Raw genomic sequence first — 25,876 nt, 5'->3', positions numbered from 1 at the left:
AAAGGATTCAAAATTCTTTGCATATAACTATCCAGTTTTCATAATATTTATTGAAAGTACTGTTTCTTCATTAAATGTTATTCATAAATTGTCAAAGAAAAAAGAAAAGAATTTATCCTATGATCTGGGGATATAGATCAGTGGTATAGTTTGCCAAGAAGGCACAAGGCCCTTACTTCCATCCCTAGCACCGAAAAACAAACAAACCAACCTTGTAGATGTGAACATTTATTTCTGGAGTCTTAGTTGATTTGGTTCATCTATATGTCTATCCTTATGCCACTACCACACTGCCTTGATTACTTTATCATTAATTTTATAGTAAGTTTTGAAATTATGAAGTGGGAGTACCAGACTTTATTTTTTAAGATTGTTTTGGCTAGATTCTGGGTTCCTCTCACATTACCATATGAATTTTTAGGACCAATCTCTATCAGTTTCTGCAAAAAATTCTGCTAGGATTTGGAAGAGTTGTGTTGAATTTGTAGATTGATCATTGGGAATTTTGTCATCTTTATAATGATAAGTCTTCCAGTCCACGAACATAGAATGTTTCTCCGTTTACATAAATTCCCTTCAGTTTTTTTTTAAGTGTTTTGTAGTTTTCAGAGTCTCCCTAGATCAAATTTACTGGTGAGGTTGAGAACCCTGCTGTTCAGTAACAATGAATCATCCTAATTACATTAGTATCTGAAATGTTTCCCGAGTTACTCATCTCTTTTTTCTATTTTCTTTTTTTCCTCCTTACACTATCTTAGGAATTCCCATTCTTTTACCCGAGTCATTCTTTTAGGGTTAGACTTTCTCCAGTAACGGTCTATCTTTATTTTGAAGACTGAATGTTTTCTCTGCAAATATAGTATTTCTGAATGTTTGTTGCTGCCATTCAGACCTAGCTCTGGAATTGGTACTCCTGTCTTACCACATTCCCATCCCTCTATTTGAAACCTATATTCTTTGAAAAAGGATGTCCCTGTCAGATGGGTAGCTGAAAGGTGAGCCTCTATTACCCTTGAGTAGATATCCAGGACAGAGACTTGGTACCTGCCTCAACCTCAAGTGACTCCCGTCCAACACACCACTTAATATAGTTATCAGATACAGAAAGAACCATCCAGAATAGGAAGTTTTTTGTCACAAGGCCCTTTCTAGTACGTATATGAGACTCTGAAAACAGGAATCTGTCAGACCTAAGGAACCTTTAATTCAAGGCTCAAATTTATGGTTTGATTAGATTCATGTCTTTTTGGTACTGGGAATTGAACCCAGGGGCATTTAAATACTGAACCATATCCCCAGCCCTTTATATTTTTTATTTTGAGACAGGGTCTCGCTGAGTTGCTTAGGGCCTTCCTAAATTGCTGAGGCTGGCTTTGAACTCTCAATCTTCCTGCCTCAACTTCTTGAGTAGCTGGGATTACAGGTGTGTGCCACTGCGCTTGGCAGGATCCATGTCTTGATCATTTATGGGTATACAGATCCTCTATGCACTAAAATTTACATTCTGTGTAAAAATAATTTGCCAAACGTGTTATGAACAGGATTGTAAGCACAATTGGGTACTTAAAGCTACTTTTGAGATTAGCATTTTCCAGCCCTTTAGAAGTATATTTGTAACTCCTTTTACTGGCCATCCTCAAAACTGTCTATAAAAACACATTCCCGGGGCTGGGGCTGGGGCTGAGCGGTGAAGCGCTTGCCTAGCATGTGCGAGGTGCTGGGCTCGATCCTCAGCACCACATAAAAATAGATAAATAAAGGTATTGTGTCCGACTACAACTAAAAAGAAATTTAAAAACAACAACAACAACAACAAAAAATTCCCTACATGGGCAATCTTTAGAACTAGTTTTCTACAGCTCTAAACTAGGGTGATGAGAATACCTAGCTTTAAGCCATTTTGTCCATTGTCCCAGATGTGAAACACCTACAAAAATTTAAATATAAATATAATTAATCATATTAATTAATATTAAGCATAAGAACTATAATAGAATAATGTTAATATATAAATTGTAATTAATTTTAATCTGATTAATTAATGTAATAATATGTATCAGCTTTAGATTATGATTTCCAACTTATTTCAATGCACTTTTGTCAATTTTGTTAAAACTGTCACTGAATTGAAAACTTGGGACTGAATGGGTTAAGTACATTCTGAGGATTTTGTCAAGTAGTGCATGCCCATGCTTTACCAGTTAGCCTAGTGGGTGTGGGTTAGTTTTGCTTCAGCATTGTATCCATTAAGCCATGAATATTTAGTAGGTCCTAGGGTAGATAAGGATTTTAACTTGTAGAGGGCAGATTGTAATTAATTAAGCAATAAAAATTAATTTGCAATGTCTTCAAATCCCTTTTTAGGCTATTGCCATTGTGCTAGGATTCATGATTATTGTGGCTTTTGCTTTAATAATTTTCTTTGCTGTGAAAACTCGAAGAAAGATGGACCGGTATGACAAGTCCAATATTTTGTGGGACAAAGAACACATTTATGAGGAGCAGCCACCCAATGTGGAAGAATGGGTAAGTGTAAAGGAAAAAAACAAAACAAAACTTTGAATCTTTTATTAACCCCCAGGTTTCTGACTCTAAATTTTGGGTATTTGGTTAAACTGTGTGCTTAGAATTGTTGTCTGTGTATATTGCAAAAGTTGTTGCTTTCCATTTTACTCAGAACTGTGAAAGGATGGGATAAATGGCAACTGTTTTACTAGAAGGTAAAAATCAGCTGGGTGCAGTGGCCCATGTTTGTAATCCCAGCAGCTCTGCAGGCTAAGATAGGATCTCTCAAAGCCAGCCTCAGCAACATTGAGACACTAAGCAACTCAGTGAGACTTAGTCTTTAATAAAATACAAAATTGGGCTGGGAATGGGCTCAGTGGTTGAGTACCCCTGAGTTCAATCCCTGGTACCCTACTTCCCCCCTCTCCCCCAAAAAAGGTTTTCATTTTCAAGGAACAGGTCTAGTATCTGAAAAGAAGTGACTTCTAAAGAAATCATGTAGAAAGAGCTTGATCTTTGCAAAAGAAAGACAATGTCTTCCTCCTACCCCCTTTTTGTTTCTCTGCTTATCACTTTGAAGGAAATAATATCACCCTGGGTGCTGTCTTAAGTCAAGATTGGCAAGGATGTTTTGGAATAGTAGCAGTTGGCTACTACCACACCTGGGGTGGAACCCCAGGGCCTCGAACATGCTAGGCAAGTGCCCCACTACTGAGCTGCATCTCCAGTCCAGTTGGGAGGATTTTAAACTTTCTACATGAATAGAAGCATGACAAACCACAGTGACTAATTCTATACTGATAGTTATCTATGAAATACTTCTGTTCCACAAAGAGAGATTAAAGACTTGTTTTTTGTTTTGTTTTATTTGGAGATTGAACCCAGGGCCTTGAACATGCTAGGCAGGTGAACTACTACTGAGCTGTACTGCTGGCCCTGTTTTTTTTTTTTTTTTCTTTCTTTTAGCTTTACTGGTGAATTCTACCATTTATTTAATTAAAAATTAACAGTTATTCGTAAACTCTTCCAAAATGGAAAGAAGGTAACACTTTACACTTCATTCTATGAAGTCACTGTTACCCATAGCCAGATTAAGACAGTACAAGAAATTACATACCAGTTCTGTCCTAATAGATACAGATGCAAACATATATCTATCTGTATCATTTCCTGACAAAATCTTTGCAAATTAGAAAGGGTTTATATAACATGCTGCCAGCCCTATTTTAAAGTTTTATTTTCAGACAGGGGCTTGCTAAGTTGCCCAGTCTGACCTGGAACTTGATGTTCTTCGGTGTAGGTGGTATTTCAGGCATGTCCTACTGGTGTTCTAGTTTTAGTATATACTAGTAATCCTACCAGCTTTACTGAAAGCCCAGAAAGTCCCTTGGTCCAAAAATATCTGCCAAATGAGTAACTGAACTATTTAATGAAGGTGCCTAAACAAAATAAAACAAAAAGCAAACAAAACAAAAAATAAAGCAAAAAACAGGAAAGCCAGATGAGTGTGGCATGTGTTTGCCACCTGGATGAAGGTCACTGTGTCCAGGAAAGCCCTCCTTCATTCCCCTTTTAAGGGTGAAGTGTGAGGATGAGTTTTCTTGCCATCTTTTGTTTCAGACAAGGCCATCTATAGATGGAGTAGGACAGTCTGATGTGAACTATGAAGTAAGTGTTTCACTCAGAGTTTCTGGGTGTGTCTATTTTCACTGGCTGTTGTATTTGTTTACTTAAGGTTTCGAGAGAGACCAAAAAAATAAATAAATAAATAAATAAATAAATCCTGACTCAAGGGAGACCAGTGCCAGTAATATTAGAGTCCCAGTGAACTTTGTCCTCTCACCTGAGCTTACTGTCATGAAACTTTAATTAGTTCTATCTGCTTTTGATAATGAGGCAAAAGATGGCCGTAGTAACTCATGGCGATGATGATGACAAACTGAAGAAAATGACTCTTAAAAAGACATTATTTTCGGGCTGGGGTTGTGGCTCAGCAGTATGTGAGCTAGCATGTGTGAGGAAACTGGGTTCGATCCTCAGCACCACATAAAAATAAATAAGTAAGTAAGTAAATAAATAAAAAGTAGTGTGTCCAACTACAACTAAAAAAATTTTTTTTTTTAAAAAGGCATTATTTTCAAGCTGGGAATGGTTAACATACCTGTAATCCTATGACTCTGGAGGCTGAGACAGGAGGATTGCAGTTTGAGGCGAGCATGCAGCATTTTAGAGAGACCTGGTCTTGGGAGTAGGGGGTGTGGAAGGACTCAGGTTTGTAGCTCAGTGGTAGAGCATCTCTGGGTTAATTCCTGGTGCCACACAAGAAAGAAAGATAGCAAGAGAGAGGTGGCAGGAGGGAGGGAGGTAGGAAGGAAGGGAAGAAGGAAGGAAGAAAATTATTTTTGAGGAGATAGTGTTTTTATTTTTAATTTAATCTAGTTATTTTTTTTGTGTGTGGCACTGAGGATGGAACCTAGTACTTCACACATGCTAGGCAAGTGTTCTACCACTGATCCACAACCGCAGCCTGAGATAATGTTGACCTTGATTTAAACAGTGTCCTTGTAGTGAAATATCACATATAGTACCCAATAAATATGAATGATTTTTTTTTTATGTATTACTTAAAATTTTTTTGAAAACAGCATCATTTTTTTTTTCTTCCTTTTTTTGGTATCAGGGATTGAAATCAAGGCACTGAACCACTGAGTAACATCCCTAGCCCTTTTAAGATTTTTTTATTTTTAGACAGGATCTCTCACTGAGTTGCTTAGGGCTTTGCTAAGTTGCCGAGACTGGCCTTGAACTTGTGGTCCTCCTGCTTCAGCCTCCCTAGTTGCTGGGATTACAGGTGTGCACCACCATGCCTGGCTAAGGCATCTTTTTTATACGACTTCCTCTGAATTCCTGGAAATTTGATAGTTTATGAGTTGTTTCTTGAAAGCTTCATTGTTCTGTCTGTAACATTTTTTTTAAACATTTATTTTTTAGTTGTAGTTGGACATAATACCTTTATTTTACTTATTTATTTTTATGTGGAGCTGAGGATCAAACCTAGGGCCTCACACATGGTAGGTGAGTGCTCTACTGCTGAGCTACAACCCCAGTCCTGTAACATGTTTTTCATTTCTTGAAACTTAATAACCTGTTGAAGAACAGATATATGACTTCCCAAATTTATGTTTTTTGTGATAACCTAATATTAGGCAGATTCTTTATTTTTTCCCTCTTCTTTCAGTTTGCCTTTAGAAACTCTATTTGAAATAAGTGATTTGGAGATGGTTGTAGCCATCTATTCTCCCCTTGGCTGCCCGAGTTCTTGTTGCTGAACTCAATATCAAGTTCCCCTTCTTTAATTTCAACATCACAGGAGGCCCATTATTTTTTCTTTTTTTTACATTCTCTTCCCTGCCCCCCGCCATTATTCTTAATTTCTCTGCTTTTCTACACCTTTCTGCTGAACTTGGTTTCACTGTGGTCATGGGCTGTCCCACTGCAAATGTAACCCTACATCTGAAATCTGTGATTGTGGAGTGCATCAGTGATTTTCTTCTTTTTAGAAATTAGTATCATCAAAATAATCTAGAATTTCTGGGTGTGATGGTGCATGCCTGTCATCCCAGCAACTCAGGAAGCTGAGGCAGGAAGATCACAAGTTCAAGGCCAACCTTAGCAATTTAGAGAGGTCCCAAGAACTTAACAAGATCCTGTCTCAAAAAATAAAAAGGGCTGGTGATGTGGCTGGTTAAGTGCCCCTGGGTTCAATCCCTGGTATCCCCCCACCCCCAACCAAAACCAAAAAAATCTAGAATTAACTACTTATGCTGTGTGCAGAGTAAAACTTTGGTTCTAGGCATGTGTGAGGTCCTGAGTACAGTTCCTAGAATACACCACCCACCCTACACCATGCACACACACACACAAATTTGTGGAATGCTAAGGCAAGAGACTCTGCACATAGTTAATCATGGTTGATTGTTGAGGGAGAAGAAAGAATTAATGGAGAGCTGGGCACAGTAATGCACACCTGTAATCCCAATGACTAGGGAGGCTGAGGCAGAGGATTGCAAGTTTGAAGCCAGCTTTAGCAATTTAGCAAGGCCCTCTCTCAAAATAAAAAGGATTTAACTTGGGCTGGGGATATAGCTCAGCTGGTGGAGTGCTAGCCTTGCATGCACAAGGCCCTGGGTTCAATCCCCAGCACTACCCCCCAAAAATTTAACTCAGTGGTAAAGTTTAGTCCCCAATACCAAAACAAAAAGAAAAGCTAAAGTAACAAGGAGCTTCTCAGTGTTAGTTTACTTTCTCCTTACAAGTTGGGATAGGTCCAGAAATGTACTACCATATTAAATATTGCCTTTCTTCTGGACTTTTAATGGTTTTAAGATCACCTCTCCTTCCCCAGCAAAGACATGTCAAAAGCTGAGATTTCAGAGTTTTAAACAGGTTTTAGCCCTTTTGTAATATCTGAGAAAACTTGCAATTTCCTTATTTCCTGCCCCAGTGTGCATAACACAATGGTTTCTCTGCAGGGATTTTTAGTTGTTTTCCCCCACTCCCTTTTTTGGGTACTTTGTTTTTGTATAAACAGGCCATGTTTGCACACTGTTTGTTAACCTGGTCTTTTATAGGCACTCATAAATGCCTACCAATTCAGTTGTCTTTTAAGTCTTCTAAGGTTCTTTTAAAATTATGAATCTTTATTTTTTGTTATGCCCTTAAACCCCAGATCTATTTATTTTCCCCAGATTTAAAAAAATGTGTTTTAGGGGCTGGAGGTGTAGTTTAGTTGAAGAGCTCTGGCTAAGCATGTGTGAAGACTTGGGTTCGATCCCCAATTCCAATAAATATGATTGTAAGTATGGAGGGTTTTTTTGTTTTGTTTTTGTTTTTGTTTGTTTTTGGTGCTGGGGATTGAACCCAGGGCTTCATACATACAAGGCAAGTACTCTATCACTAAGCCACATCCCAGCCCCTAAAATATACAGAATAAAATTAAAAATAAGGGGCTGGGGATGTAACTCATTGGTAGAGTGCTTGCCCAGCATGTGTGATTCAATCCCCAGGATGGCCTCCCACTGTACCCCGCCCCCCCGCCTCCCCAAAAAAAGAAAAGAGAAAGAAAATATAGCAGAATGGTAATTAGAGGGAATAGAATTTTTCTTATACTCCATTATATGATCAAAATTCTGTATACTTGGCCTGGGGATGTGAAATTTATGTTCCTGCATGTTTGCTAGTAGCATTCTATTACAGACATGTATTTGGCCAACCCATGTTGTTGCTTAGTAGGTTTTTTCAGTTTCAGCTATATTGACTAATGGCTTTTGCTGTGGTTTGTAAGAAGTTGTTAGTATAAAAGCAATACTAGTTTATTGTGACATAATGAAATAAGAAAAAATGAGGGAAAAAAATGAAAAGTGTTCTCCCTCTTTTTCAGTTTTCTGCTGGGGCCTTTCTTAACAGATAGATTTGTATCCTTCTAGATTGTTTCTTTTCTTGTAAAATTATTGACTTAATACGTTCTGAGACCTTGTTCTACCAATTCAGTCATTCTGAAAGAAGGTTCTAATTGATGTTGGGTGGCTTCCCCCTACCTCTAACTCTAGGTGTCTAATCACATATACAAATTCAGTATAGTAGAGCAGAGGGGCTCTAGACCAGAGCCAAACTGCCTGGGTTATGATCTACCTTGCCAGTTACTTTTGGGAGACTTGACAAGGTTTTTCATGTCTCTGCCTCAGCTTTCATCTCTAGAATGTGTTGTTGGAGGTAGCTGGGATCTACCTGGTGTCACCATTGTCTGATCTCTATTTTGTAACATTCCATAACAGTTTATCCATTCTCTTGTTGATGAACTTTGGGATTACTAAAAACTGCATTGCCAGGCACGTTGCTTGCCTATTATGAGGAGGGTTCTCTGTTTAATCCCCAGCATTGCTAAGTAAATAAATAATTTTTTTCTTTTTGGTACTGGGAATTGAACCTAGGGGATTTAACTACTGAGCCACATCCTCAGTCGTTTTTTAATTTTTTGAGACTGTTTTGCTAAGTTGCTTAGGGCCTTGCTAAAATGCGGAGGCTGGCTTTGAACTTGTGATTCTCCTGCCTCAGCCTCCTGAGTTACCATTGTCTTAATTGTATCATGGAGGTGTTTATAACAGCAGAACCCTGGGGTAGGCACAGTATGCCCCTTGTAGTTCATGCTACTCTAGAAGCTAGGGCAGGAGGATCTCTTGAATGCAGGATGCAGAGGCCAGCCTGGGCAAGATCCCATTTAAAAAAAAAGAAAAAAAGTACAAACCCTTTACACTGAGTGAACATGCTCATAATTGCCTAGGTTGTTTTGTTACCAGGCCAAAAACTAAGCTTTGCCTGATTTGTGCATCAGTAGGCAAAGAATAGCCTTCATTTGTAGCTATTAGTTCTTAAATAGCCTAATGGGATTGTTAATACTCCCCTTTTTTTCCATTCTTGGTGGATAACGCTGTCTTTTTTACTTCTAATGGATGTACTTTTTTTTTTTTTTTTTTTTTTGGTAGTGTTGGGGATTAAATTTAGGGCCTCACATGTGTTAGGCAAGGCTGTAGTACTGAGCTACACTACCAGCTCATTTGTGATATTTTTAACCAAAAAATATGTCAAGGAAGTTTGTTTGGAGAGAGTGCCTAATATAGGAGCAATAGCACTGATGCCGGTACTTGTTGCAAGCTGATTAAACTCTATGGATCTCAGTTTCCTTATATTAGCCCATGTTATTCTTTTTTTTTTTTTCCTTTTTAATATTTATTTTTTAGTTTTCGGTGGACACAACATCTTTGTTTGTATGTGGTGCTGAGGATCGAACCCGGGCCGCACGCATGCCAGGCGAGCGTGCTACCGCTTGAGCCACATCCCCAGCCCTAGCCAGTGTTATTCTGTCTGCCTCTCAAGACTAATGTGAGCTGCATCTGAGAAAATGGATACAAACAGTGAAATTATCCTGTCTGTCTGACGGGGATACTGAAAGGAAAATAGCTGACCTTACAAAAAGAATTTTGATGTCACTTTAATGGACATTCTCGCCAGGCACAGTGGCACATGCCTGTAATCCAGTGGCTAAGGAGGCTGAGGCAGGAGGATTGTGAGTTCACAGCCAGCCTTAGCAACTTATCCAGGCCCTAAGCAACTCAGTGAGACCCCATCTCTAAATAAAATATAAAAAAGGACTGAGGATGTGGTTCTGTGGTTAAGCACCTATGGGTTCAATCCCTGGTACCATAAATAAATAAATAGACATTCTTCTAGTTACAGGTGGCAGAAATATAACTTGAATTTACTTAGGTGAAAAAGAGGAATTTATGTGCAAGATTTTGAAATCCTAGAAAGAGTTGAAACGACTTAGCCTTAGAAGACAGGAATGGTGACTGTTTCAGGAATAACTAAAGGGATTTGCTTTCTCACCTTGACTTTCTTTCTGCCTGGGTAGTCTTTATTTTCTCTCAGGGAACACAAGCAGGAAGCAGCCAATTAGCACTCTAGAATTTTCATGTTGGTGCTTCATCTGACACTGGCCTGGGAAGGGACCTTGAATCATTTGGGTCAGAGTCATGTGGATTTGGTGACCATCCTTACACTGGTCCACTGTGGCCAGGGTTCCCCTCACATAGCCTGGCATATGGTCTTCCCAAAGTTAACTGTATGGAATGAGGAAATGACTTCTAGAAAAAGGTGCTGTGTAAACCTCATGTACTATAAATATGTTGCATGAATTAACTGTAGTTGTCCCTTGTTTTTGATAATCTGGTCATCTGACCAAGTTTACATTCAAAGTGCAAATTGAACAGTTAAAAATGAGTTTCTGAGGGGCCGGGGTTGTGCCTCAGTGGTAGAGCACTTGCCTAGCATGTATGAGGCACTGGGTTCAATCCCTGCCACCACATATAAATAAACAAATAGAGGTATAAAAAAATAATAAAATGAGTTTCTGAGCCAGGCACAATGGCACACACCTGTAATCCCAGTGTCTCTGGAGGCTAAGGCAGGAGGATCACAAGTTCAAAGCCGCAATCAATAATGTAGTAAGACCCTAAGCAACTTAGTGAGGCCCTGTTTCAGGGGAATAAAAAATAAATAAATAAAAATCCTTTTCTGTCTGCTTGAGCTGGGTTTCTTATAAGGTCAAGGGACTATGGTCTAAGCAGTTGAGAATATCAGATGTGGGACTGTTCAGCTATGGGTGCCAGAATTGAGTTGGGAGGGACTAACACCTCTGAGTCCATGGAGATGAGTAATTCATATATATGTGTGTGTGTGCATGTATATGTATATATGTGTATATGTATATATGTGTATATGTATATATGTGTGTGTATATATATATATATATATATCTATCTATCATTCCATGTATGTATACCTTTATTTTATTTATTTTTATGTGGTATTGAGGATCAAATCCAGTGCCTCACATGTGCTAGGTAAGCATTCTACCACTGACCACAACCTCAGCCCTGAATAATTCATATTAATCTTTCTGTTCGAATTCCTTTGCCACATCTTTTTAGAGCTTAAATATATAGAAACTGGCGCCTGGCTTTGGAAAAACATATATCTTTACAGTCAATATTAAGGACTGATTATAAAACTTATGTGCTTGAGATTAGTTTTTATTGATACCTACAGTATTCTGGTAAAGTCATAATTGAAAAAGCAGTATGGAGATTCCTGGGAAAGCTGGGAATGGAACCACCATTTGACCCAGCTATTGCCCTTCTCGGACTATTCCCTGAAGACCTCAAAAGAGCGTACTACAGGGATACTGCCACATCGATGTTCATAGCAGCACAATTCACAATAGCTAGACTGTGGAACCAACCCCGATGCCCCTCAATAGATGAATGGATAAAAAAAAATGTGGCATTTATACACAATGGAGTACTATGCAGCACTAAGAAATGACAAAATCATGGAATTTGCAGGGAAATGGATGGCATTAGAGCAGATGATGCTAAGTGAAGCTAGCCAATCCCTAAAAAACAAATGCCAAATGTCTTCTTTGATATAATGAGAGCAATCAAGAACAGAGCAGAGAGGAAGAGCAGGAGGAAAAGATTAACATTAAGCAGAGTCATGAAGTGGGAGGGAAAGGGAGAGAAAAGGGAAATTGCATGGAAATGGAAGGAGACCCTCATTGTTATACAAAATCACATATAAGAGTTTGTGAGGGGAATGGGAAAAAAATAAGGAGAGAAATGAATTACAGTAGATGGGGTAGAGAGAGAAGATGGGAGGGGAGGGGAGGGGGGATAGTAGAAGATAGGAAAGGTAGCAGAATACAACAGTTACTATTATGGTATTATGTAAAAATGTGGATGTGTAACCGATGTGATTCTGCAATCTTTGTAATGTTTTGAATAACCAATAAAAAAAATAGATTAAAAAAAAAAAAGAAAGTTAAGAGCTTCAGTTTTAGGTGTGCCTAATTTAGTAGCAGTAAAGTAAAAGAAAGGATCTGAGGGATGGGCTGTAGCTCAGTGGTACAGCGCTTGCCTAGCATGTGTGAGGCACTAGGTTCCATCCTCAGCAACACACAACACAAAAAAGAGGATCTAAGAGTGAGATTGGGGTGAGGTCATCTGATTTGCCTCTCTGAACTCACACAAAGGAAGCCGGAGATCTGAGTAGACTCACTACAGTAGTAAGATAACAGCTAGCCAGTGGTGACAGATGAGTTTAGACTCTGTTTACTCACTGCCTTTTCCAATGTAGGACATCAGGTTGACTTGGGTTTGAGCTTCACAACTTAATATTTTTGGCAGAAAAGCTAAAAGTAAAACAAAAATCACAAGTGTACAGATGCGACAGGATCTCTGCTAAGCAACTTGGATCTTGTCATTTGTGGTCAGCCTACATAGGATAGCTTTTGGTTTCTTTGACTTCTGATGAAGGTTTTACTTTACTCCAGGGCAGTTTTGGCTGTTCATTTAATAGATTACTTTCCTGAAAATGGGAAAAATAAATGTTCCATCCATAAATATGCAAGTAAAGAACAGGGCCAGCATGTAATATATTCACAGTCAATAAATTTTAGCTATAATAGTAATTGTTGGTATTTGCAGTGATGAACTTGAATAAGTGAGCTTGGGTAAAAGTTTCCAAAATGTAACTACATACATATAACATTGGTTGGAGTTTAACTTACTCTTACCCATTTGGCTACAAGCTTACATTAAGAATAAGTGTTTTCCTCAAAGGTATAGGCAGGTTGTGCATGTTATCTCCCCCTGCATACAGATGCACACAGGGAGAGAGATGTTAATGGTCCAGCTACAGAGTGGTTTGGGTAATTAGCATCAGACTTCTAATGAAACTTGTATAGATGTTTTTCTTTCTTTTTTTAAAAATTAATTATGTTTTATTTATATATGACAATGGAATGCATTACAATTCTTATTACACATATAGAGCACAATTTTTCATATCTGGTTGCATCCAAAGTATATTCGCACCAATTTGTGTCTTCATACATGTACTTTGGATAATAATGTCCATCACATTCCACCAATAGATGTTTTTCAACTTGTACAGGCATTCTTTAATATATAGGCAAGATTACATTGTTATCTGTGGCCTCCAATAAACAAAATGGACCAGAGTGGAAGCCTCCTGTTCACTTTCAAAACCACCCAGGTGGATTATAGTAGGCACTGACTGTTCTAGCACCACTATGAATGGAGAGAGATGCGAGAGCAGTTCAGGGTTTCCTGAGAGCCAGTTTATTGAAGGAGAATGAGCTTGGGCTGGAGCTTTCTGAAAGCAGGAATTTCCAGTACCAAGAGGTAGCACTTCTAAGCTTAACTATGTGTATAGGTACAATGATCTAAACACAGATCACTTGTTTGCCAGATGGAGAAGAATTGTGTCTGTATCTGTGGCTCTGAAAACTTTGCCAACATTAGAATCCCCCCGAAGAGCTTGTTACAGAGCTTGATGGAGTGTCTTTGTTTTGTTGGGCTGGGGTGGGTCTGACTGAGCTGGTGATGGTGCTGTTGCTGGTCTAGGGAGCATATTCTTTAAAACCACTGTTCCTGGAGTCCAGCTGCGCTCTTGCATTGCATGAGTTGTTGTATGCTGAGTTGTTGTATGCATGAAGCCTTTTTACATGATGGTATACTTTGTATACCAGACTGGAGTAAACTAAAGGGGGTTTGGAACTGCAGGTGATATCTGCTTGGGCTCTAAGGACTTCATGGCTTTCTGCATACCTGTTGAGGTGTGGCATGAGGCACAAGTGTATTAAACTAGAGTACATTCTTCTCCAGGATTTCCATGTCTGTAGCAAGGGGCCTCGAATAAGATAATTGAGGTTTGTTCTGTGAGTATAAGGTTTCTCCACCTCACTTATTTCCCAAGCTCTAAAACCCTATCGACTCTTCAGAATTCATTGTGGCTTTACATATATTACTTTTTCTTTGGCCAGCATGCAGTTGGGGGCAGCATGCTTCAAAGTCCTCACTATCATCTGAGCAAACTAACTTAATCAGACTTGCTCAAACATGGTCCATGATCTTTGACACTAGTACATGTGGGAGCATTTGCTTTCTAGTGGCCAGAGGTGGAAAAAGAGACTAAGAGAATTTTCCCCATTCAATTTTGAGGCTTTTATTGGGGGTGAGCATCTGCAGGTGTAAAGCACCAGAAAACAGGAAAAACAAGTTGGACGACTTGCATTGAGCCCTTGTAGTACAAGGGCCTGTGGCTGATGGAAGTGGGATGGGCTGGTTGTAAAACTGGAGATGATACTTTGAGATTAACCTTTTCTTCCATATTCCCAAGGTATTTCTCCACTTAGCAGGCAGGAAAGCCTTTCTGTTAACCTCTTGAGGGTAGTCTTCCTGTACTCTGAACCCAACAAAGGCACCTGGTGACAAAGCATCTACCCTATTCATAGCAACTGTGTGTGGACAGCTGCTTTCACATAATTAGATAAATAGGGGTTTCTCAGGGTGCAGCAAGGAATTTAAGGCAAATAATAATAATAATAATACTCTTTGTTACAGAAAGTAGAAAACCTAGCTACAGGGGCTTCCTTGTGCCATGATTTAATTCTGAAGTGGAAGTTCATTTTGCCAGAAAGAGCTGGGCTTTGGAGTTGGATAGACCAGGGTTAAAATTCCTCTCTACCATATCACCTTCTCTGTGACCTTCAAGTTAATTTAACCTTAGTGGCTCTATTTCCCATCAGAATGCTGATAATCCTATCTCACTGGGCAATTGTGATGAATAAACAAATTAGCCTTTGCCTGGCACATGGTAGATACTCAACAGAGAAATTTTCCTTTACTTCTTAGAAGTGGATGGTTCGTCTCATTACCAGACCAGCTGAGTGTACCTCTAGCCAGACTCTTTATTTATTTATTTTGCTACTAGTGATTGAACCTAGGGGTGCTTAACCATTGAGTTAATCCCCAGCTCTTTTTATTTTTTATTTTGAGACAAAGTCTGGCTAAGTTGCTTAGGGCCTCAGTTAATTGCTGAGGCTGGCTTTGAATTTGAGATCCTCCTGTCTCAGCCTCCCAAATTACCAGGATCACAGGCATGCACCACCAGCCTGGGCTAATGGCAGCTTTTTGCTTTTACTAATTCCAAGTGAAAGGAAGTTAATTTCAATAGGGGTGAGTGTTTCTTCCAAACTTTGTTTTGCTAGAGAAAGTCTTTTTTTCAAAGTGACCTAAAACTTTCTTGACCTTTTTACCTCCTCTTCTGAATTCAGAGAGTCAGGTGGGGGAAGGGGGTCACCTATGATTCTATAGCTTCCTCTTGGGTCCTGTGAGGAAGGCAGAAGACTGGTAGGTGTCTGGAGAGCATCGAGCTCTCTAAAGCAGAACTGTCCTCTTTGTTTTCCTTTGGCAGCCTACTGGGATTTACATGTTTTCAGTAACTCTCCAAGGAGGTTAGAGTAGTATTAGATGTTGTTACAAAGATTTTTTTCCCCACACATGACAAAGTCAGAACCCTCTTAATAAGTGTAATTAAATTTTGAGTGACAATTGCTCTTATTATAATTACCTCATATGTAGATATTCTGAAAACATATTCGTCTAATTTTGACATTTCAAAGGTGCTTAGTTCTTTTTTGGTTGGAATATGAGTCTTAGTAAATCTTCCCCTTAAATTAGTGGTTAATACTCCTCAAACATGGCCAGCTTGAGTGCTTGTCCTTTTTTGAATTTACTCTCGAGTGAATCTGAGGCATTCTTTGGTTGGCTTGATGTATTCTCCCCCACTCTTCCACTCCCACAGTCCCAGCATATCTGTCTTTGTTGCCTTTGTAAAGTTTAAATGTGGAGTGGGGAGAGTGGCGCCAGGAACTCCTGAAGCAGATCCCAGCAGAGGGGCTAGCTGGGTTCTGCCGAGTGGATTTCCACACGCCTGTGGAAGCTTTCAGCACTGGAGTCTCTTCCAGGCTTGAAGACTCTTCTGTAGGAGGCTGAGGTCAGCCTGTGGCTCCCCCTGCTTCAGAGCAGAAAGTTCATCATTTGGCTTTGGGGAGAACTGACTCAAACTTTTCTTCACCCTTCATGCTCAGTTTAAGACAACCTTTTAAAATTTAATTTTCATCCTTCTGTCTTAATTTCTTAAGGCTATACAAGTTACTTAATGGAAAATGTTCATCATTTACTATGCAGAATGAAGCCTAGTTATTTTTCTCAGGTTCTAAATCTTTAAGGATTTACTGCAAGGACTGGAGATGTGATCAGTTGTAATGTTTGCCTAGCATGTTGAAATCCTGTGTTCTATCCTAGATGGGGAATGTGAGTGTTACTGGGACAATTAGAATGGTAATTCTTTCTTCTTCTTCTTTTTTTTTTTCCTTTAAAGAACCACCATTTTGTCAGCTGGGGATCCTGTCAATAATAACAATGAAACTCAGGAATGCTTTATCTCTTATAGGAAATACAGGCTGGGACTCCTTCCATAAATTACTAATACCTAATCACTCTGCATTGGCCTCCCTATTTGCTTCTACTGTCCTCCAAAAGCAATAGTATTAGGTTTATATTCACTTTGCATTCAGACCATGAAGTGGGAGAGAGGAAAAGTAATATTTTAGTTTGGGGAGTAAAGCATTAAAAAGGAAAAAATATTTATCTTCCTCCTGTTCTTATAAATACATTTTGCCTCTGTATCATTCTTAAACTCCTTTTGAGAAGAAAGGCTGCTGATTATTTCTTTGAATCTAGGCATTGTGCAGAGCTTTGGAGACTCGAAGAGGGAAGTAGGAGACTGGCCATATGACCAATTTTACTAGATCTAGGTCCTTGGGAAAGTTGTCCATCTCCCTGAGCCAGAACTTCCTCATTTCTGAAAAAGGAGTAATACCTGTAAAGTTGTGCCTAGTAAATGACCTGTCAGTTTAGTATTGTAAGCAGTCACAGTGGTGGCTAAGAACACTCCATTGTCTACTAAAGTTAGAGATAAGTGAACAAGCCATTGCTGTGAGCAAGCGATTGTTTGGCACTTGCTCTGGTGGGAGGTTTGTAGGCACAGGTGTGGGGAGATTGGACAGGTTAGTGCCTCACCCAGCAGGAACTTGATTTGAAGGCTTATAGGAAGTGTTGGCACTTGAGCCAAGTCTTAAAGCCCAGTGAATGCAGAGCTGGCAAAGAAAGGGGGAAGGGCAGCCCAGGTGCTAAGAAGTCTCTAAAAGGACCCCTGCCTGCCCATTCTCTTAAAAGTTGCCGCTAGAGGGGAAGCCAGGACCTGAAGTGGAAAATGGATTTTTAAGAAAAGGAAGTCTCTTTAAGTTGTGAAGACTTGAATTAAGAATGGGCCTTTGGCTTGGAATATTTGCCTGTGGAGCTTGGTGTTGTGTTCTGTTAGAAGGAATTCAGTGGGAGCCAGGAATGGTTCCCATCTGGTCCCCCCTGTGGTGGGATCTGAGTACACTCCTTGGAAACCCACCCACTGGTTTGGCATTTACTGCCAAATTCCACTTTCAGAGGGAAATGATCCCATTCCTTTCTGACTCTGAGTATTAAATAGTCTAGAAAACCTCTGTGTACTTTGAGGAGTGGATAACATCTTTGGGTATGTGATGTTGCAATGATATGAGAGGTACTTACCCTTGTTTTAATGCTTTGAAGAGTGGAAAGCCTAAGAAGTGTGTGTGTGTGTGTGTGTGTGTGTGTGTGTGTGTTTTGCAGAGAAATACACTACATTGAAGCTGAACCTAATTGCAAAGGTTTATAATAGCAAAATAATTCAATTATACACCTGCTGTTTCCTGAAAGTTGTTAAGCAAATTCTTTGATTGGGCTCAATGGCCTTAATTCTAGAATCTAGCATTAGGAGTCTGCGCTGTGTTCAGAAGGCATTGTGGTAAATGAGATACCCCTGAGGCACCCTGTCATGTCATTTAATCATCAACTTCCTCCAGAATCACTGGCATTACAGGCGTGTGCCACCATGCCCACACAAATCTCTTCTTCAAAGAACTGTCTCGGAAATAATTTTGAGTTGCTTAATTTCTTCTGTGTTTTAACATTCCGTGTTTAGGGATGAATGGATTAAGAGCTGGTGTCCTTTGTCCTAGATCAGTGATTTTCCAAGTGCAGTGTTCAGACTGCAGCAACAGGATTACCCAGAGAACTTGTTAGAAATGCAGATTTTCCTTGCCCTGACTCAGAACTAGCCTTGATAGACAAGCTTGGTTTTCCTAATGTGGAGGTGGGGTGAGGTGGAACAATGACCATGGATAATTATTCTACCTAATTATATCCAGATAAAAATCAGGCAGGATTTTTCCTACTTCATAATGCATTCAGGTCTTATTCAAACTAACAATTGCACTTTATGTATTTATGAAAAATACTGAATTGATTGTTAATGCTGATAACAAAACAACAATCCTTACAAGTTTTTAATGACCCAAATAAATATTAGAAATTTTATGTATATGATAATTTTGTTTCCCCTTTAAATTACAGGGTATAGTAATAACTATATTTCTTGGGGCTGTTTTTTAGGTTAAAAACGTGTCTGCAGGCACACAAGACATACCTCCACCCCCATCTGACTATGTGGAGAGAGTGGATAGTTCCATGGTGTACTCTTCCAATGACAAAGTGAATGGCAAACGGTCATATCCAGAGTCTTCCTATAAGTCAACACCACCGTAAGTTGACTCTCCCTTACTTTGATAGAATGGGTCTACAAATGAGTATTAGCATATATTGAAAATTAATTTTTTTGTGCTACCTTCCTTCAAAAATATCCAACAGTACTCATAAAAACCAGACACTGATCTTTCTTTTGTATTACAATGATCTTTGCTTTATTTGTAGAGACCTAAATATGACTTGGAAGATTTGGATGGGGAGGATGAGGTCCTTTTCCTCTTCTAAGTTGAAAATGTGTTTTTTTATTTGCTGATTTAATTCAGCACCTACATTGTGGTCTTCACTCTAGAAATGTGGTTCTGTATGCTCTTGCTACTATTTCTAATTGTGAAGTTTAGGGGAGGGTGGAAAGAAGTTATTAAGTATAATGCTAAGTATAATTCTCAGTTTCTCTTTTTGACAATAATTATTAAATCTCTTGAATAGAAGGGAAAAATTGAATGTCGATTAACCCTATCCACATACATGTTTATTAAACTAGAAAGTTTCATTTGAATTCAGATTTCTGGTGTATTAATCATTTTTCATTGTTGTAACAAAATACCTTAAGCACGATACCTTTATAAAGAAAAGAGGTTATTTAGCCCACAGTTCTGAAAGATCAAGGGGATGACACTGACATCAGCTTAACTCTAGTGAGATCACTCTTGGTGTTCTAAAGACTTTCCAGTAGGCTTAACCCCTCATAAAGTTTCCACATTACATAGCATCGCCACAATAAGGACCAAGCCTCTAATACGTGGGTCTTTGGAAGACACACTTAAACCATATATCCACACCACAGCATCTGATTTCTCATTTACCATGCTGAGTCCTTCATGTTGCTGGGACAAGGTTTAGATATGCTTCATAATTATGGTGACAACTCTGAAATATCACATATATCATGAACATTATTCTAAGAGTTGTAGAATTGATGTTGATCATGTATTGTTTGTTTCTTTTCCTTCACTGATACTGTGTGTCTTCTGAAAAGGAGGATTCTTGTGCATCTGTTTTCAGTAATTATCTTGAATAGCTGTACAATACTGAGCCAAGTGCTCTTGGGTATATGAAGTCTGTGTTCTCACAGACATTGCAAAACAAAGGTGGAAGAAAGTGCCTGACTACACTGAGAGGCCAAAATAAGAACAGCAAAGGCATGTGAAGGGTATGTATGGGAATAAGGATTAATTCAAATCTACAAAAGGGTCAACCAACCTCCAGACCTGGTGATCCAGTAAGGTTGAGAATATCTGAGTGAAGAAGGTAGCTGGGAAGTACAGGGCTGGTTATCTCATCTGCATTGTATGTATTTAGACTTAATATGACTTATACTAAAAGTAGGTTTAAAGGTTATTTAGTCTATACATATTCTATGATTCTTTTTTTTTTTTTTTTTGTGGTGGTAGTGGTGCTAGGGATTGAACTCAGGGCCTTGTGCATACTAGACAAGCACTCTACCAACTGAGCTATACCCCCAACCCCATCCATAATTCTGAATTTATATATACTTCTCTTGCTAAGTATTTTGTTTTTAGCCTTCATGCTAAAAACAGGTACGTTACTGCGTAGTGTTTTAAAGGGTATAGGAAAAGGAGAGGTGGAAAACTTTCAAGGTCAAAGATTTATAATATTAGTAACTAATATCATAAAATTATGGCCAAGACACTTGCTTTATATGTTTTTTCCCTTTTTTTCATTTTATTTGCCCTTTACCTTCTTCCCTCTCTGTTCCCTACCCGTCAAGTAGATCCACTGCATTCAAAAAGTTTTATCTTCTACCCCAAAGCAAGAAGCACAGAAGCTAATTCTTGGCAGAGTATCTGGGAACTTGTTAATCATTGACTCAGGGAGAAAGTCACATTTTCTCTCTACTAGGACTAGCATTAACATAGCATACAAAACCTTGATACCTGAATACATTTACAGAGAAAAAATAAATACCACCTCCACCCCCAACTACACATACATTCTCCAAAGCTTTAGGGTTCTGCAAGAAATTAAGTGAGATTAGAAATCTCAGACTCTGATAACAATGAGAAATCACCTGGAAAATGGTAAGCCTGGAAGATAAAGCTCAAAATTGTGACTTCTGTAAGTTGGAAGCAGTAGGAAGGAAGAAAAACAATTTTCTTTTGACATTTTTAATAGTTGGTTTGGATAGCCAGACTTATATTCAGAAAGTCTCGGCCCCTTTCTTTGATCTTTTCATTTTTTTTTTTCTTGCCCTTCTACCACAAAGGAAGATGACTTTGTACTTGTTGCTTAGAAGTAGTTTATGTTTGCCCCAGCTTTTGGTATTTTATTCTTGTGTTAGGCTTGTTTTCATGCTGGTGGCAGGAACAGTATATGCAATTCCATTTCTCATGCAAGAAGAAATAATTGCATTAGAAAAATAATAAGTATAATGGTAATCCTTCCATTCATTCTATCTGGCTTCAAGATTAACATAGCAATTTTTAAAAGAATATTTAATGAACTCTTTCATTCATTTCAATATAAAGCTTTGTGGTTTTAAGGTTTTAAATCATTTCTAGTTTTTCAAAATTTTATCTTAAAAAAGAGAATTATTATATGGTAGTATAAAATTAATATTACAAAGAGCTTATCTCTGAGAGTCAGATAAGCTACATCCTCTTCCCCACATAACATTTCATGGAACTGGAAGAACCTGTACAAAATCACCATCATCATCATTTTCCTGACAGCTTTTTATAGAGCAAGTCCCTAGCATGGGGCAGATAAACACCTCTTAAGATCAGCTTGAAATGAAATCTGAGATCCATTTTACTTAGAAGTTTAAAATCCCCCCTCCAACCCATGTCAGACCTTTAGAACTGCTGGTGTGTATCAGAGGATCCTGAGAGTGTGCCATAACGAATGCGGCAAGCTAGGCATCTGCTCAGTGCTGAGCATGTAAACTCTTGAATGCCTGTGTATGCATGCAGGTATTGCTGAGTGCTTGTTATTGCTGCCCTTTGTGGTTATGATATACTGGCCGAGCTGTAGTGTACTCAGTGGCCACTGAACACTGACCTCTGTTTTAGGGTGCCTGAAGTGGCTCAGGAGCTTCCCCTCACTTCACCCTTGGATGACTTCAGACAGCCTCGCTACAGCAGCAGTGGTAACTTAGAGACACCTTCAAAAAGGGCTCCCACTAAGGGAAGAGCAGGAAAGCCCAAGAGAACAGAGCAAGACCACTATGAGACAGACTACACGACGGGTGGAGAATCCTGTGATGAGCTGGAGGAGGACTGGATCAGGTAGAGTCCCTCTCCTCTTCCTACAGACACTGCATGTTCTGAATATCAACGTGGCCAGCCAGGTTTGGAGTTGTTGCTTCTGATACTGGGTTCCGTGGTGTGATTTTATTCTTTGCCAGTGAGGACTGGAGACAGTTTTTTGTGTTGTGTTATGTTGTGTTTTTCCTTAGTGTCTTTTTGTGATCAAGATGGAAATGGAGGCAATTGCTTGACTGTAACCATGTCTTAAACATACTTTCAACTTCCCCACAAAATGGCTGGTGAATTCCTCCAGTGTCCTCTAACAATAATTACCCAAGAGAGGTTTTTTCAAGTTAAAAAAAAAAAAAAAGTATAAAGGAATTCTGTTGTACTGATTATAAAATTCCCGCCCAGATCAGTGAGTGTGTTGTGGCTTTCCTTTAGCAATTCCCCTTAAATTAAGCTTTCATGATAAAAACCAGAGTTTCTTTTAAAGGTTAATCCAAAGAACTCGGGCAAACAGTTTTGTAAACAATTGCAGTAACAGTTTAGAGTTCTGACCAATGTTGTGGTTAACTTGTGTCACTGTTGGTTTTAGCCTATCACTAGGTACACATGGACAGAGTGCAAAACCTTTTCTTGCCCCAGTGTTCTGAGGATTGGGACACCAGGCAGAAACAGTTGTGGTGTGCTTGGTGGTTAATGAAAACACTGCTTCTCCAGGTTTTAGTAGGGGCAGGTGAGACAGGGATAGCTCGAAATCCCTTGCTCACCGGTGATTCTGGCACCTCATCTTCTCCTTCCCCCAAGAGTTTTTTGACATGCTTCAGCCATCTAGCTGTAAAATATTTGCCTAACTAAAAACTCAGAAATCCTAAATTTTTGTTTCCCTTTTGATCAAATCATTAATTTCCCCCCATGAAAAATGAAAATATTAAACTATTAGATTTAGAACTTGAAATTTCATATTAGGATAAACAATTCAGAGTATTTTCCTCAATGTGTCATGAGTTGATAGCATCATCTTCATTTGCAAGGGGTTGCGGTATATTCAGAGAGATAAGTGATGATAGAATTTGTTTTCCTGATACAGTAATGAATTGCCAGATTATTTGTCCAATGAGCATGTTTTTTTACTTTTTATTCATTTTTTAAAAAATTGTAGTTATAGATGGACAGAATGACTTCATTTTATTTGTTCATTTTTATGCGGTGCTAAGGATCAAATTCAGTGCCTCACATGTGCTAGGCAAGCACTCTGCCACTGAGCTACAGCCCCAGCCCCTCCCTATTCACTTATTTTTTGAGAAAAAGTAGAAAGAAGTTTTATTGCTTTGCTAGCGAAGGAGAAACACAGGGACTCCAGTCCCAGATACTGTGATTCTGCTCATCAGAGGGAACAGGGAACTTTTAAAGCAGTGATTCACAGGCTACATTCCAAATGTTCTCTGCCCAGAGTTATAATTCATTATTATTTGGGAGATAGTAATTTTTTAGATCCTCTGGTGCCACCCCCACATCTGAATTACTTCATTCTTGTGGTGGGGCTGTGCTCAAGGACAAATACCTCTGCCTAGGATGGGGAAGAAAGGTAATCCTTTTTTCCCTGAGATTAAGGAGCAAAAGACTAGGAGAGGGAGGAAGAGAGGCAGAGAAAGAAACATGTCCATTTAAAAAATAAGTTGCAGTAGCAGAATAGCAATGCTATATTCAAACCATAAAGTGAACCACTATTATATTTCCCCACTGTCAATTTCTAAGGAAAAATGTGCGTCAACATCTCCAAGCTTCTTTCTGCTGAGAGAGGGCAAAGTTAGGGGAAGTGACCTGAAGGCCTAGGACAGATAGGACATGGACAGTTAAGGGTATTTGGCATCAGGGTAGTCTAGAGGTCCATGGTGGCAGTTGGCAGGTGACTAGACAAGGCATACATAGGGCAGGGATCATGCAGATGGCCAAGGGTGTAACAACTTCACTGGGTTCAGATTCCTTTTTCTCGAAGTGGACCAAGATGGAGCAAATCATCTTCTAACTCCCCAGCAGTTTGCTCTCAAGAAATTCACCAGCCCCCTTGCTTCCTCCTCATGGAAGTGGGGTTGCTTGGAGTGCCAGATCTAAAAGAAAACTGGAGTAGGAGCTGCTCTCAGGTCCCATCTGTGTCCTCAATTTGTTACTGAAAACTTAGCCCTTGTCCCCCATGCCAATCCAATAATGAGGACACGATTTTGACAAAAAGAAATGTTTTATTGCTTTGCTAGCAAAGGAGAAACAAGAAATTCCTGTCCCAGGGGCTATGATTTTTTTTTTTAATATTTATTTTTTAGTTGTAGTTGGACACAACACCTTTATTTCACTTGTTTTTTATTTTATGTGGTGCTGAGGATTGAACCCAGGATCTTGCACGTGCCAGGCGAGCGCTCTATTACTGAGCCACAACCCCAGCCCCAGGGGCTGTGTTCTTGAGCATATGTTTTTACATGAGCATGTTGTTTCTTTTTTGGGGGTAATATCTACTATTATAATAAAAGAACAAAATATGCTATTTCTTTTCTTTTTTATAGAAATGTACCATTTTATTACAAAGCCTCACAAAAATTAAAATAGTATCTTAGAAAGGAAGCTAGACTATCAATCTTCACCTGTGGAACTGGGGGGGGGGGAAGACAGGGCAGTGTGAGTTTCTTGGCTCTCTTGAGGCCAGTGGGAAGGTAAGAAAACAACCAATGGCTGATTTTAGGAGTCTGAAAAGTACAGGGGGTCCCTGAAGACCCACCCATCCCTTTTCGAACACTTGGTAAGGGCATCTTTCCAAAGCTACTAAACAGACCCTTGTCATTTTAGGATTTTTCTTACAGTTACATCCCTTCCCCCCAGATCTGCACTGTAGATGGTTCAAAGAGGGATGGGGAACAAGGCAAATGCTGGAAGTTTCCTCAGCACAGCTGCCTTGGGATCAGGGCCCTGGTTCCTATCTACTCCCTGGGGACATTTATATTTAATACAAGATATGCTATTTCCACTTAGGAAAAACAAGACCAAAAAATAATTAAATAAGCTAGCCTGAAGACTGTAGGTGGTAGCAGGAAGCAGCCACTCCCAGTAAGCCACTGTGCTGCTGCATTGACCAAAATAGGCTTTGGGTTCCAGAATTTGTTTTAAGACAATAAACACAAACATTCTATTATCATGTGATTTTTGGGTTAAAAGCAAATGTGTTTTTATGACTTGGACCTTAAATTTCATAACTGATTTTCTACTTTATTTCTAAAACTTATGAGAGAAAAACCACAAGCAGTAATATAAAAAGTAACATCATTCTTTTTAAATTTTTTTTTGGTTTGTTTTTTAGTTGTTGACAGACCTTTATTTTATTTATGTATTTATATGTGGTGCTGAGAATCGAACCCAGTGCCTCACACATGCCAGGCAAGTGCACTACTGCTGAGCCAGAGCTCCAGCCCAAAAAGTAACATCATTCTTAATGGAAGATATTGTATCCCATCTCCCTCCCCCCTGCATTAAAAAAAAAAAAAAAAAAAAAGTAAACAAGGGAAGGTCATTCTCTATAGTCTACTGGCTTTATTGTCTTTGAAGGATACTGATCTTATGTCTGCTAAGGATAAATATGTAGTCATTTTCTCTCTTAATTCTTAGGGAATATCCACCCATCACTTCAGATCAACAAAGACAACTCTACAAGCGAAATTTTGACACTGGCCTGCAGGAATACAAGAGCTTACAAGCAGAACTTGACGAGGTCAATAGAGAACTCTCTCGTCTAGATAAAGAATTGGATGACTATAGAGAAGAAAGTGAAGAGTACATGGTAAATTCAAACCTGATATTTATATATTGCATAGAATTTGATTTCTAATCTATGGAGAAATAGCATCCTGTATGCTAAAGTTGATTTTTTTTTTTTTTTTTTTGCTAAAACACAATTTCATAGTTGAAATGAGTTTTGGATGACAGTTTTTCCAAATTGTTGATTGTACTAAGAAT

The 25,876-nt window shown here is 39.0% G+C and overlaps 1 protein-coding gene across 2 annotated transcripts in view; it reads left to right on the top strand.

Annotated features, from left to right (window-relative positions):
• Ocln (occludin) overlaps positions 1-25,876 on the top strand; it is a 41,946-nt gene that overhangs the window by 8,142 nt on the left and 7,928 nt on the right. Inside the window, exons 3-6 of one of the 2 annotated variants that reach the window (XM_076856100.1) lie at positions 2,365-2,526; positions 18,516-18,664; positions 21,698-21,913; positions 25,529-25,700. In XM_076856100.1, the coding sequence (XP_076712215.1) occupies positions 2,365-2,526; positions 18,516-18,664; positions 21,698-21,913; positions 25,529-25,700 (699 nt within the window). The remainder of the gene's footprint in view (positions 1-2,364; positions 2,527-18,515; positions 18,665-21,697; positions 21,914-25,528; positions 25,701-25,876) is intronic. The other variant, XM_076856101.1, reaches the window with a different exon arrangement.

Source organism: Callospermophilus lateralis, chromosome 5, assembly GCF_048772815.1.
Source record: "Callospermophilus lateralis isolate mCalLat2 chromosome 5, mCalLat2.hap1, whole genome shotgun sequence".
Classification (NCBI taxonomy): domain Eukaryota; kingdom Metazoa; phylum Chordata; class Mammalia; order Rodentia; family Sciuridae; genus Callospermophilus; species Callospermophilus lateralis.
This window is presented reverse-complemented; position numbering and strand designations above follow the sequence as displayed.